The 13,657-nt window shown below is 46.3% G+C and overlaps 1 protein-coding gene across 1 annotated transcript in view; it reads right to left on the bottom strand.

Moving 5' to 3' along the window:
* Positions 1–5,077: 5,077 nt before the first annotated feature.
* Positions 5,078–13,657, bottom strand: part of LOC120935585 — an 83,430-nt gene continuing 74,850 nt past the window's right edge. The window contains exon 13 of the mRNA XM_040347633.1: positions 5,078–5,969. Coding sequence (XP_040203567.1) covers positions 5,212–5,969 — 758 coding nt within the window. The 3' untranslated portion in view covers positions 5,078–5,211. The remainder of the gene's footprint in view (positions 5,970–13,657) is intronic.

The following is a 13,657-nucleotide window of genomic DNA, read 5'->3' on the forward strand; positions in this document are numbered from 1 at the left end:
CGTGCCGGCTCACGACGATAGAGATTTCCGCCGAAGCCTGGGCGCGACGGTATGACGTCACACCCCAGTTTGCGGAAGTAAACAGAGCGGCAATCGCAGCTGTCGGCATGAGATCAGTGAATTTTTTTTTTTATTCTTTATTTTATATCTTTTTCGTTTTTTTTTAAGTGTATTTTGTGCGTGTACTCGAGAGAGGAGCCGGACTGCAGGAGTTGGGAGTAGGCAGGCCTCCCCCAGAGGCAATCTGCCACCTTTCTCCATGCCCCGGGTGGCAATGGTGGGTGTGTGAGGGGGTCCTCCCACACAGCCCGCCCCACCTGCTCCGCTTTGAAGCCCAACGGGGCAGAGGGACTCCCTATAAGGGAGTGAGAGGATCTAGCCCGCTCAACCAGCCCCATTAGTCCTTCGCCTCTCTTTTTAGAGACCGCGTGGTCAAAGTGCGTGCATGTTAACCCAATTTCAAGTGCGTGTAAGTGTGGTGGTTTTTGTGGGAGGGGGGGTGGGCATACTAAGCGCAGGCTTACCTCGCATAGCACACCCACCAGGAGCCGGGCTGAGACCACCAAACTCAATTCACATGTAGCCGAGACCGGGATCCGAACCCCTAGCTGCAGAGATGAATGGCTTGTCAGCGCAGTGCCAATCGCGTTGAGCCACCGCAGCTCCATCTTTTTCATTCTCAATAGCTCCATCTACAGATAAGTATAGCTTACATAGCCTGTTACACAATTTAACACTTTCATAAACATTTTCTCGATAATCATTGTTCCTCTTGTCGAAAACTCCAAAATCCCCCTTCATGTCCAATATATGTAGCTATATCGTTATATTCTCCCTTTTCCCCAAAACCACCCTTACTTCTAATACCCTACCCTCCCCACCCCCCATCTACACCCTCCAAAAAAAATTAATAATTCCTTAGTGTCCCTCTCTCTCCTCTCCCACCTCAAAGGTCCCGTTCTCTATATCTTATATAAGGGGACCAAACCTGTCTATACTTCTCTTGCTCTTATTCCCATAGTCAGATTCTCCATCTGCTGAATTTCTGTTAGGCCCCGTACACACGACCGAGTTTCTCAGCAGAATTCAGCCAGAAACTCGATCAGAGCTGGATTCTGCCGAGAAACTCGGTCGTGTATACACTTTTCAGCGAGGAAGCCGACGAGGAACTCGTCGGGCCAAATAGAGAACATGTTCTCTATTTCCTCGTTGTTCAATGAGGAAAGTCGGCCCGCCGAGATCCTCGGCGGCTTCAACACTGAACTCGATGTGTTTGGCACGTCGAGTTCCTCGGACGTGTGTACGGGGCCTTACTCTACCTAGCCATTGTTGTCTAGTCGCGTGGACGTGCTTTTCCACAAAATTGGAATGCATGCCCTTGCTTCTGTCAGTAGATGAATTTTTTTTCACCATCTCGTGAGTTCCAGCCTGGAGGAGAGATGTGGGGTCTTAGTGACCCCGCATCTCTCCATAAAGAATACCACACACAGGATCACTTGCGAACTCGGCGTTAGTTGGAGATAGGCCCACTGTTCATGGCCTCTATGTGAGTGCATGTCTATGTGATTTATCATTCCTCAAGTGCCCCCACAGTATTACGCCATTATCCCTTTGCCGTTTCCCTTTTATGCTAATTTGATGTGGAGCCCTCCAGCTACATAGAAGCCTTGCTGTATCTCTGAGTATACACCTGTGGTGTTTCTGGCTGTGCTTGTTATAGCCGCGAGGTGAGCATTTAGGAACCACAAGAGGTGAAGTTTGTTTCTCTCAACACTGGAGTTTGGCTTTCCTTTGGGATCACCATTCATAAGACTTTGCTATATTACACATATTTGTGTTTGCCATTTCACGGCCGTGTGAATTCACTTGTACTTATTCATATATATGTTTTTTTTTTGTTCACGATCTGTCATTCTACATGCTTGTTTGAGCATTTATTTATTTGCACCAGAAGTTCATGTTGTTTGTTTTGTTGGTATATTTATTATATATATTTTTATACTTCACTTCACTTAATAGGAGGTTATTTGCCCCTAGTGGTCAATTCGTCCACCCAGTGGGCTTTGTATCACCATATGTTCATTTAGTTACACAGCGCAGTCACTATCACTTATTCATATTTCTATTTTTTAGGGATGTCCCGATACTAGTACAAGTACTTGTACTCGGGGGGGAAATGGTCCGATACTTTACACGATACCTGGGCAGTCAGGTATCGGGTGGTGGGGGGAGTTACTAGTCTTCCCCCCCTCCGTGCCGCTCTCCCCCCAGTGCCGTCTTGTTCCCCCGTGTCGCTCTCCCCCGTGCTATCTTGCTCTCCAGTGCCGTCTTGTTCCCCGTGTCACTCTCCCCCGTGCTATCTTGTTCCCCCGTGTCGCTCTCCCCCGTGCTATCTTGCTCTCCAGTGCCGTCTTGTTCCCCCGTGTCGCTCTCCCCCGTGCTATCTTGTTCCCCCGTGTCGCTCTCCCCCGTGCTATCTTGTTCCCCAGTGCCGTCTTGTTCCCCCGTGTCGCTCTCCCCCCGTGCTATCTTGTTCCCCAGTGCCGTCTTGTTCCCCCGTGTCGCTCTCCCCCGTGCAGCTCTCCCCCCGTGCTATCTTGTTCCCCAGTGCCGTCTTGTTCCCCCGTGTCGCTCTCCCATGTGCAGCTCTCCCCCCATGCTATCTTGTTCCCCAGTGCCGTCTTGTTCCCCCGTGTCACTCTCCCCCCGTGCTATCTTGTTCCCCAGTGCCGTCTTGTTCCCCCCATGCAGCTCTCCCCCCGTGCCGCTCTCCTCGTGCAGCTCTCCCTCCGTGCCGTCTTGTTCCCCAGTGCCGCTCCCCCCCCTGCAGCTCTCCCCCCGTGCAGCTCTCCCTCCGTGCCGTCTTGTTCCCCAGTGCCGCTCCCCCCTCCGTGCAGCTCTCCCCCGTGCCGTCTTGTCCCCCCCGTGCCGCTCTCCCCCCTCAATCTGTCAGGATGGAGTGCGGAGGTAGGAGCCGCTAAATCCGGCTCCTACCTTTTCCGAATGAACAGAGTCAGTGATCACTGACTCTGTCCATTCACATAACTGAGCATCATAACCTGTGTTTACGATGCTTCAGTTTATGAATGGAGGAGCTTCCCTCCATTCATTTCAGCTGAGGCTGCAGAGAAAGGGACTGGGGAATCTGTGTCCTTAGTCCCTTTCACTGCCTTAAAAGGGGAGATGTCAGAGGTCTGTTAAGACCCCTGATATCTCACCAAAGCCCCCCCAACAGGACTGATTAAAAAAAATATATTGTAATAAATAATAAAAAAAAAAAATGTAAATAATAATAAAAAAAACCCCACACACACACTGACAATCCACTACCCCCCCCCCCCCTTTAAAAAAAAAAAAAAATCACTGTAAAAAATAAAAATTGTGTAAAAAAGTCACATGCCATTTAAAAAAAGTATCGGTATTCGGTATCGGCGAGTACTTGAAAAAAAAGTATCAGTACTTGTACTCGGTCTCAAAAAGGTGGTATCGGGACAACCCTACTATTTTTTCTGGTGAGGACAGACTACCAGGTGATTGCAGAAGTGCCCCCTAGCTTTAGTTACCGATAGCGCAGGAGCCTTTCTTTTTCATAAAGAGGACCTGTCACTAACAATTCCTATTACAAGGGATGTTTACATTACTTGTAATAGGAATAAAAGTGATCCAAAAACATTTTTTTGTTAAAGTGTAAAAATAAAAAATAAATTAAAATGCCCCCCGTCCCCGGTAGCTCGCGCTCAGAAGCGAACATGCATGTAAGATCCGCCCACATATGTAAACGCCGTTCAAACCACACATGTGAGGTATCGCCGCGTGCAACAATTCTAGCACTAGACCTCCTCTGCAACTCGAAACTGGTAACCTGTAAAAAAAATACTAATGCGTCGCCTAAGGACATTTTTAAAGCAGAGTTCCACCCATAAATGTGGTGGACTTGTTAGAAAGATGGCTTTTGACGGCCAGTACTGATGATACAGTGCAAAGAATCTTTGGGACAGGAAACACAGTAATAGGAGATACCTTGGACAGGACATGTGGTAGTCTTTGATATGTTGTGGATGCAGAGTGCATTCCAGCCATCCATCCATGGGACAGGACACAATGTACCTATACGTCTGTCAGTTCAGGGCACTTGTTGCCAATCCCCTATGGTGTGCTGGACTGTTTGGACAGGACACATACACAGCGGTGGGCACTATTCTCCTCAATACCCAACACTGCAGTTATTTACCTAGTGCAGGGTTCAACAAAATCCGGGTGCCTGGTCGCAATTGCGACTCGAATTAGCGACCTGGTGTCTGGGGAAGGAAGCTTAGGCCTGCAGAAAGCCGCAGCCTCAATTACCGGCTGGCGCGGCGGGGGCGCACAGAGACACAGGATACCCCCTGAGCCCCCACCTCTCCTGCCGTGCGACCGCATCATGCTGGCCGGTAATTGAGGCCACGGCTTTGCGGCCTTCACTTGCTTCTGTGATCTAGCCCCATCTTGTGGTGGCCATTGGCATAACAAGTAAACCAGCAATTCTAATGGAGCTTCCCCAGTGTTTTCACTGCCATCTCCTTCCCTCTAAATGGGAGCCCCCAAACATTATATATATTTTTTATTCTAACACCCTAGAGAATAAAATAGCGGTCGTTGCAATACTTTCTGTCACACCGTATTTGCGCAGCGGTCTTACAAGCGCACTTTTTTGGGGAAAAAATACACTTTTTTTTTTATGAAAAAAATAAGACAACAGTAAAGTTAGCCCAATTTTATTTTTATATTGTGAAAGATAATGTTACGCCGAGTAAATTGATACCCAACATGTCACGCTTCAAAATTGCGTCCGCTCGTGGAATGGCGACAAACTTTTACCCTTTAAAATCTCCATAGGCGACGTTTAAAAAAATTCTACAGGTTGCATGTTTTGAGTTACAGAGGAGGTCTAGGGCTAGAATTATTGCTCTCGCTCTACCAATCGCGGCAATACCTCATATGTGTGGTTTGAACACCGTTTACATATGCGGGCGGTACTTACGTATGCGTTCGCTTCTGCACGCAAGCTCGGCGGGACAGGGTGCTTTTTCTGGCTCCTAACTTTTTTAGCTGGCTCCTAGATTCCAAGCAAATTTGTCAAACCCTGACCTAGTGTACTATTCATAAATGATTACATTCAAATAGGATTCTAAAACTCATAAGTGCCACGGTTCGTGGTGCACAGGATAACCATCAGAGTGGCGGTGTACCAAATACAACATCCTCTCCTCCAGCCCCTCTTTCCACACCTCGCAGGATATCCTCCACTACGTGCACCCGACTGTGCATCCGCAGCTGAGACTTATATATGAAGGTCCGGTGGCAGCGCGTGCACTGGTGGGGGCGGTCTCCAGCCATGTGAGTGCGTTGGTGGCGGTTGAGGTCGGAGTTCTGGCTAAAGCTCTTCGGACACAGGTGACATTTGTGAGGCTTTTCCCCGCTGTGGGTCCGCCGGTGGTGGATGAGGTTGGAGCTGTGTGTGAAGGTTTTGCCGCACTCGGTGCACTGGAAGGGCCTTTCCCCGGTGTGGGTACGCTGGTGATCCTTCAGCTGGGTGCTTCTGTTGAAAGTCTTGGGGCATTTTAGACACTGGTAGGGGCGTTCCCCGGAGTGCGTGCGCAGATGCTCTTTCAGCTGTGTGCTACGCAGGAAGGTCTTCTCACATTGCGGACACTTGTACTGTTTTACCCCGCCGGTGGTCAGACTGTCCTGGAAAGTGCTGGCCGCGCCAGGCAGACCCCAGTCTATGGAGAAGTGATGAGCGCTGCTGTCTGCCACCATCAACGGCTGCTGCTCAGCTACCATTGTTGGCAACGATCTCAGCTGAGCCTGTCTCTCTTTTTCCTCGTCAAAATAACGCAGCAGGCTTCCCACCAGCACCTCTGGAAGAGGCTGCCCGCCATGTACGACCTTCACTGGCTCCTCAGGATGGTTGTGTGGGGGGGTGACATCTGTGTGAAGGGAAACATAAGAGGTTAATATTGATGGATTAGAGGAAGGGATGCAATATCAGGACAGAAGTATTATTAGGCTATATAAATTAAAGCTTGTGGACACTTATCATACCAACACAATATGGACAAAAGCATGTGGACCCCCCTCCAAATGACGGAGTTCAGGGGTTTCTAGTGAAGGGTACTGCTAATAATACAGGGGTAGATTCAAGCAGCTTTGCGCATTTTTTACGTAGACGCAGGGCACCGTTTTTGCCCTGCGCCCCCGCAAATTTTCTGCGCTACCCGCGATTCACGAAGCAGTAGCTCCGGAAATTGCGTGAGCGCTCCGGCAAAATGCCCGGCGTAAGCGCGCGCAATTTAAATGATCCCGTAGGGGGCGGGAATCATTTAAATTAGGCGCGTTCCCGCGCCGATCGTAGAGCGCATGACGTTGCAAGGACGTCATTTGCTTCAAAGTGAACGTGAATGGCGTCCAGCGCCATTCACGATTCACTTACGCAAACTACGTAAAGTTCAAATTTCGCGACGCGGGAAAGACCGGTATACGTAACATTGGCTGCCCCTGCTAATAGCAGGGGCAGCCTTACGCGAAAACCGCCGTACGCAAACTGCGTACGCAGGGCTCGCGTAACGTTGTGAATCGGCGTTAGTATGCAATTTTCATACTATACTCTGAGCACAACGGGAACGCCACCTAGCGGCCATCGCAAGAATGCAGCCTAAGATATGCGGGCATAAGAGCCTTATGCCACGCATATCTTAGGCTGCAGTCGGCGTAACGAGGTTCCTGAATCAGGAGCATTCGTTACGCCGGCGCAAGTAAGCAATTGCGCTGCGTAACTATGGTTACGCAGGCGCAATTGCTCTCTGAATCCGGGCCACAGTATACAAAGAAATTTTGGACAATTGTGCTCTTCCAACCTTGTGGTAACAGCATAGGTGTGCGCAGCCTATTGCATTAGGGTGTGCACCCCAAAGCTCAAATACACATGCGTGTGTGTATATACACACACACACACACACATACAACCCATGTGAAAATGTCCTTCATTTTTGACATTTTCAAATATATTTAGGATTTTTATATGGTGAGTAACCTCGACATGAGACAAGCATGCAACAAAAAACGGATGAACGGTCGTCCGAAAATCTGATCATGTGTACGAGGCTTTAACCCCTATATCTTCTGTGTCTCTGGGACGCTGTTGGTGAGATATCTGCTGTGAGTTCCTGGGTCTGTACACCAGCTGTGCACATGATCAGGAGTTTCCACCATCTCAGCACTGGCTCCCAGGTCTGTACACCTGCATTACCTATTATGAAGGGGTTCCCAACATCCCTGCATAGAGTACCCAGCTCCACACGCCTGCTGTGCCCATTAGGAGGAGTTCCCAAAATCCCCCACTGAGTGCCCAGCTCTGCAAACCTGCTGTGCCCATTAGGAGTAGCAATAGGAGGAAGGAGATGGACAGCCGCACTCCGAAATAACTTTTCAAAAAAGTTGTCTTTTATTTTCAAGCAGGAACATGCATAATCACCACAACCATAAACCAGGACAGCCGACTAGTTTCGCACTCTTGCTAGTGCTTAATCAGCCATGATTCAGCCTTCTTCTTCTCTATTATTTACATATTAACTAAACTGTACACCACACTTTTTTTTTTAAAGATTATCCGATTAGTCGAAAAAATAAATCGGCCAACTAATCGATTATGAAAATAATCGTTAGTTGCAGCCCTAACTGTTTACATACAAAAGGGGTCCATACAGTGGACTTGGTGTTGAGTTATTCACTTTAAGGTCATCACAGAGGACAAGGGGGCACTCTTTATGTCTGGAGAAAAAGAGATTTCATCTCCAAATACGGAAAGGTTTCTTCACAGTAAGAGCTGTGAAAATGTGGAATAGACTCCCTCCAGAGGTGGTTCTGGCCAGCTCAGTAGATTGCTTTAAAGTGGTTGTAAACCCACAATAATAAAAAAAAAAAAACCTGCAAATCAAAGGCATAATGAGCGGGTTCCGGCACTGTGATTGACCGGAGCCACAATGAAGTCACTCCTGCGCATGCACACGGAAGCCGCCGGTAACGGCACACTAGCTGAAGCAACGGCACGACCCGTGCCACTGCTTCAGCGCGTATGTCCCAATGACGTTGGCACATGCCAATATAGGGAATATCTCCTAAACCATGTAGGTTTAGGAGATATCTGGGGTAGCTACATTTAAGCCTTATTATAGGCTTACCTGTAGTAAAAAGTGGTCTGTAAGGGTTTACAAGCACTTTAAGAAAGGCCTGGATACTTTCCTAAATGTACAGAATATAACTGGGCACTAACATTTGTAGGTAAAGTTGATCCAGGGTAAATCCGATTGCCTCTCGGGGGATCAGGAAGGAATTTTTTCCCCTGCTGTAGCAAATTGGATCATTATCTGCTGGGGTTTTCCGCCTTCCTCTGGATCAACCGTGGGTATAAAATTGTGTATATGGAATTGTATGATATTTATTTATTCTTTTTTTTTTCCCAACAAATACATTTTTATTGCAATTTTTTTTAAATAACAATACAGATTGCCATTCACGTTTAGCCATTTGTAACCAACATAGTTACATTGGTTCATAAAGATTTTTGCATAAGAGTATAAATGTATTTATTTATTCTTATTGGTTGAACTAGATAGACTTGTGTTTTTTTTTCCAACTAACTATATAACAGAATACATTTTGGCCTATATTTTTTTTTTAATTCAATATGTTTTACAGAAATTAGGAAAAAAAACCTGTGGTGATCAAACACCAGCAAAAAAATGCTGTATTTCTGTGAATTTTGTTTTATAATTTGGGTAAAATGCTGCATTACTGTGCAATTACCAGTAGCGCGGTGTTGAATTGCAAAAAAAAAAAATGGCCTGGTCATGAAGGGGGTAAACTTTCCGGTGGCCAAGTGGTTAATTCACCCCCACCATATTTTATTAAAAATAAAAAAAGGAGGGGGGACAGCTATTTGTGGTGTCTAGAGGTGTGCCTGTTAATGCCTGTCAAATGAGCAGTCATCCGACGGCTCGGATCACACAAATCAGAGCAATCACAAATATAAACAGTATAGTGTTTACACCCCTCCCCCTCCTTTTCTCTTATAATGGAGGAAAAAGGAATTATTGAAAGATCATAATAGGTACATAGGTCGAAACGCGTTGGGGTCGCACACCATATAGCATTATGTAATGTAACGACATGCATAAGTGTGTTTGTTTTACTGCATTGTGGAACATGTATTGTATCACCGTACCAGATTTTAATATTTATACATTGTACTTAACTATACCATGATATTAGACAACTCTTTAAATAAACAACTCTTAGAGCATCATTTATTCAACTTTTTTGACTCTGTTACATTTCTGTTTTAACCACTTCCCGACCCCCGCATGTACATATACGTCCACAATATGGCACGTACAGGCACATGGGCGTACACGTACGTCCTCGCCTATTAGCGGGTGGGGGGTCCGATCGGGACCCCCCCCGCTACATGCGGAGGTCGGGTCCGCTCGGGGAGCGATCCGGGACCACGGCGCGGCTATTTGTTTATAGCCGCTCCGTCGCGATCGCTCCCCGGAGCTGAAGAACGAGGAGAGCCGTGTGTAAACACGGCTTCCCCGTCCTTCACTATGGCGGCGCATCGATCGCGTCATTCCCTTTATAGGGAAGACACGATCGATGACGTCATTCCTACAGCCACACCCCCAAACAGTTGTAAACACATACTAGGTGCACCCTAACTCCTACAGCGCCACCTGTGGTTAACTCCCAAACTGCAACTGTCATTTTCACAATAAAGAATGCAATTTAAATGCATTTTTTGCTGTGAAAATGACAATGGTCCCAAAAATGTGTCAAAATTGTCCGAAGTGTCCGCCATAATGTCGCAGTCACGAAAAAAATTGCTGATCGCCGCCATTAGTAGTAAAAAAAAAATAAAAAATAAAAATGCAATAAAACTATCCCCTATTTTGTAAACACTATAAATTTTGCGCAAACCAATCGATAAACGCTTATTGCGATTTTTTTTACTAAAAATAGGTAGAAGAATACGTATCGGCCTAAACTGAGGAAAAAAAATGTTTTTATATATGTTTTTGGGGGATATTTATTACAGCAAAAAGTAAAAAATATTGCTTTTTTTTCAAAATTGTCGCTCTATTTTTGTTTATAGCGCAAAAACTAAAAACCGCAGATGTGATCAAATACCACCAAAAGAAAGCTCTATTTGTGGGGAAAAAAGGACGCCAATTTTGTTTGGGAGCCACGTCGCACGACCGCGCAATTGTCTGTTAAAGCGACGCAGTCCCGAACTGTAAAAACACCTTGGGTCTTTAGGCTGCATATTGGTCCGGGGCTTAAGTGGTTAAAGCCCCCACTGGGGAAACTTTTCTATATTAATGAAAGATCATTAACTAGTTCCAAGTCAGCAGCAGATTCAAGGGGAGAGGGATCGATTGTGGCATTGTTTTTAAACCTGCGATCGGTCAATCAGAAACGTAAACAGAATAGTGTTTACATCAGGTGGACATTTATAATTGTCACACCACAAATAGCTGTCCACCTCCCTTCTGTTTTTTTAATAAAAAAAAGCACTACGCTACTTATTGCACAGTAATGCAACGATTAATCTATGCAGCTATAACAGCTTCAACTCTTCTGGGAAGGCCGTCCACAAGGTTTAGGAGTGTGTCTATGGGAATGTTTGAGCATTCTTCCAGAAGCACATTTGTGAGGTCAGGATGAGAAGGCCTGGCTCAGTGTCTGCTCTCTAATTCATCCCAAAGGTGTTTTACAAGCCAAAAACAGCAGCTGTAAAAACGTTCAGTGTGCATGAGGCCTAATAGTTTTGCACAGAGCAGCCCTGATCCTCTCCTCTTCTGGGGTCCCCCGTCAGCAGTTTGAGCTTCACAACCCCCCCCCCCCCCACACACAGCAAGACATTTGTTATGGGGCCACTCGTGCATGCTCGCTCCCGAGCCCTGCTATGTATGCCCATAAGACATGCATAACGGGGCTTGACCCCGCCCCTCTGTTCCTCGTTACTGGCTCCAATTGACAGCAGCAGTAGCCAATGGCTCCCGCTGCTGTATCTAAGCCAATGAGGAGAAAGAGAGCCGAGACAGCCTGAGCTTTCCTGCAATATCGATGAATCAAGATTGTGCTCAGGTATGTATTTGGGGGTGCTGCAGGGGAAGGTGTTTACTTTACTGCATAGAATGCAAATGACCTTCTGCCTTTACAACCACTGTGGTTACTGCATAAATGGGGGTGTAAACAAAAAAGTCAGTGCTACTACCCATATATCACACAGATAGCAGAGCTCCCGGATGGTCGATCCACAGTCGCTGGCTGAGTAGAGTAATGAAAAAAAGATGATCCGCACTCCGGTCGTTGCTCTTTTAAAAAATTGTCGTATTTATTGACAAGCCACAGTGAACAAACGTCAATAAATATGACGATTTTTTAAAGAGCAACGCCTGGAGCGCGGATCATCTTTTCTTCATAAATGGGCATGTACCTTTAAACGCTTAAGGACCGCCGCACGACTATTTACATTAACAGACTGGCACGGCTGGGCACATGGACGTACAGGTACGTCCCCCTTTAAGATGCCCAGCCATGGGTCACAAGCGCGCCGCCGGACCGGTCCTGTCTTCCGTGACCACGCCGTGGGACCCCGATCGCCGCCGGTGTCCCACGAACGGGTCACAGAGAGGAAGAACAGGGAGAGGCGAGTGTAAACAAACCTTCCCCGTTCTTCCTAGTGTGGCTGTCACTGATCGTCTGTTCCCTGTGTTAGGGAACAACGATCAGTGACGTCACACGTCCAGCCACGCCCCCCCACAGTAAGAACACCCCCTTAGAACACACTTAAACCCTACAGCGCCCCTTCCTGGTTAACCCCTTCACTGCCAGTGTCATTTTCACAGTAATCAGTGCATTTTTATAGCTTTTCGCTGTGAAAATGACAATGGTCCCAAAAATGTGTCAAAGGTGTCCGATGTGTCCGCCATAATGTCGCAGTCACGAAAAAAAAAAATCGCTAATTAGTAAAAAAAAAAAAAAAAAAACATTATTAATAAAAATGTCATAAAACTATCCACTATTTTGTTAACGCTATAAATTTTGCTCAAACCAATGAATAGCTTATTGCGATTTTTTTTTTACCAAAAATAGGTAGAATACGTATCGGCCTAAACTGAGGAAAACATTTTTTTTTATATATAATTGTTGGGAGATATTTATTATAGCAAAAAGTTTAAAATAGTGGGCTAGATTCAGCAACGATTTACGCCGGCGTATCCATAGATACGCCGCGTAAATTCAAAGCTGCGCCGGCGTATCTTCTTTCTGTATTCAGAAAGCAAGATACGCCAACATTAGCCTAAGATACGACTGGCATAAGTCTCTTACGCCGTCGTATCTTAGGGTGCATTCTCACGCAGGCCGCTAGGTGGCGCTTCCGTTGTTTTCGGTGTAGAGTATGCAAATTACCTAGTTACGCCGATTCACAAATGTACGTGCGCCCGGCGGTAGTTTTTTACGTCGTTTGCGTAAGGCTTTTTTGGCGTAACGTTGCTCCTGCTATTAGGTGGCGCAGCCAATGTCAAGTATGGACGTCGTTCCCGCTTCAAAATTTGAATTTTTTGCGTAAGTCGTTCGCGAATAGGGCTGGACGTAATTTACTTTCACGTCAAAACCAATGACATCCTTGCGACGTCATTTGAAGCAATGCACACTGGGATATGCACACGGAGGGCGCATGCGCCATTCGTAAATCACATCAGGTCATCACATATTAGCATAAAAAAACGACCCCCCCCCCTTCCACATTTGAATTACGCGGGCTTACGCCGGTCCCATTTACGCTACGCCGCCGCAACTTACGGAGCAAGTGCTTTGTGAATACTGCACTTGCTCCTGTAAGTTGCGGCGGCGTAGCGTAAATACGATACGCTGCACCGCCGTAAGAAGGGGCGCAGCTACCTGAATCTAGCCCATTGCATTTTTTTTAAATTGTCGCTCTATTTTTGTTTATAGCGCATAAAATAAAAACCGCAGAGGTGATCAAATACCCCCAAAAGAAAGCTCTATTTGTGGGGAAAAGAAAGGACGCCAATTTTGTTTGGGAGCCACGTCGCACGACCGCGCAATTGTCAGTTAAAGCAACGCAGTGCCGAATCGCAAAAAGGGGCCTGGTCCTTTACCTGCATATTGGTCCGGGTCTTAAGTGGTTAACAGTCCCATAGGAAATGTTCTTTTGGTGTGTGACTGGATGATGCTGTCCGACATTAAAACACTGGAGGATTGAAGACACCTAGTGGTATTTAGAAAGGACTTTCTCAGAGTGACAGTGCTGGATTAGCGGTAAGAATTGCAGCAAAAAAAAATTCAAGTACTGGGCAACTTTTTATTATTTATTTATTATATTTAATAATTATAAAGCTAAAATATCTGCTTTAGGATAAAAATATAACTATATGTTCAATGGAAACATGAAGACAAGACCTGGACGAAACAGTCTGGAAACGTTCGATGGGAGCTTTTTGTCGGAAATTCCGACCGTGTGTAGGCTCCATCGGACATTTGCCGTCGGAATTTCCCACAACAAGAATTTGAGAGTTGTTTCTTAAATTTT

This window comes from Rana temporaria, chromosome 4 (assembly GCF_905171775.1).
Source record: "Rana temporaria chromosome 4, aRanTem1.1, whole genome shotgun sequence".
Lineage (NCBI taxonomy): Eukaryota > Metazoa > Chordata > Amphibia > Anura > Ranidae > Rana > Rana temporaria.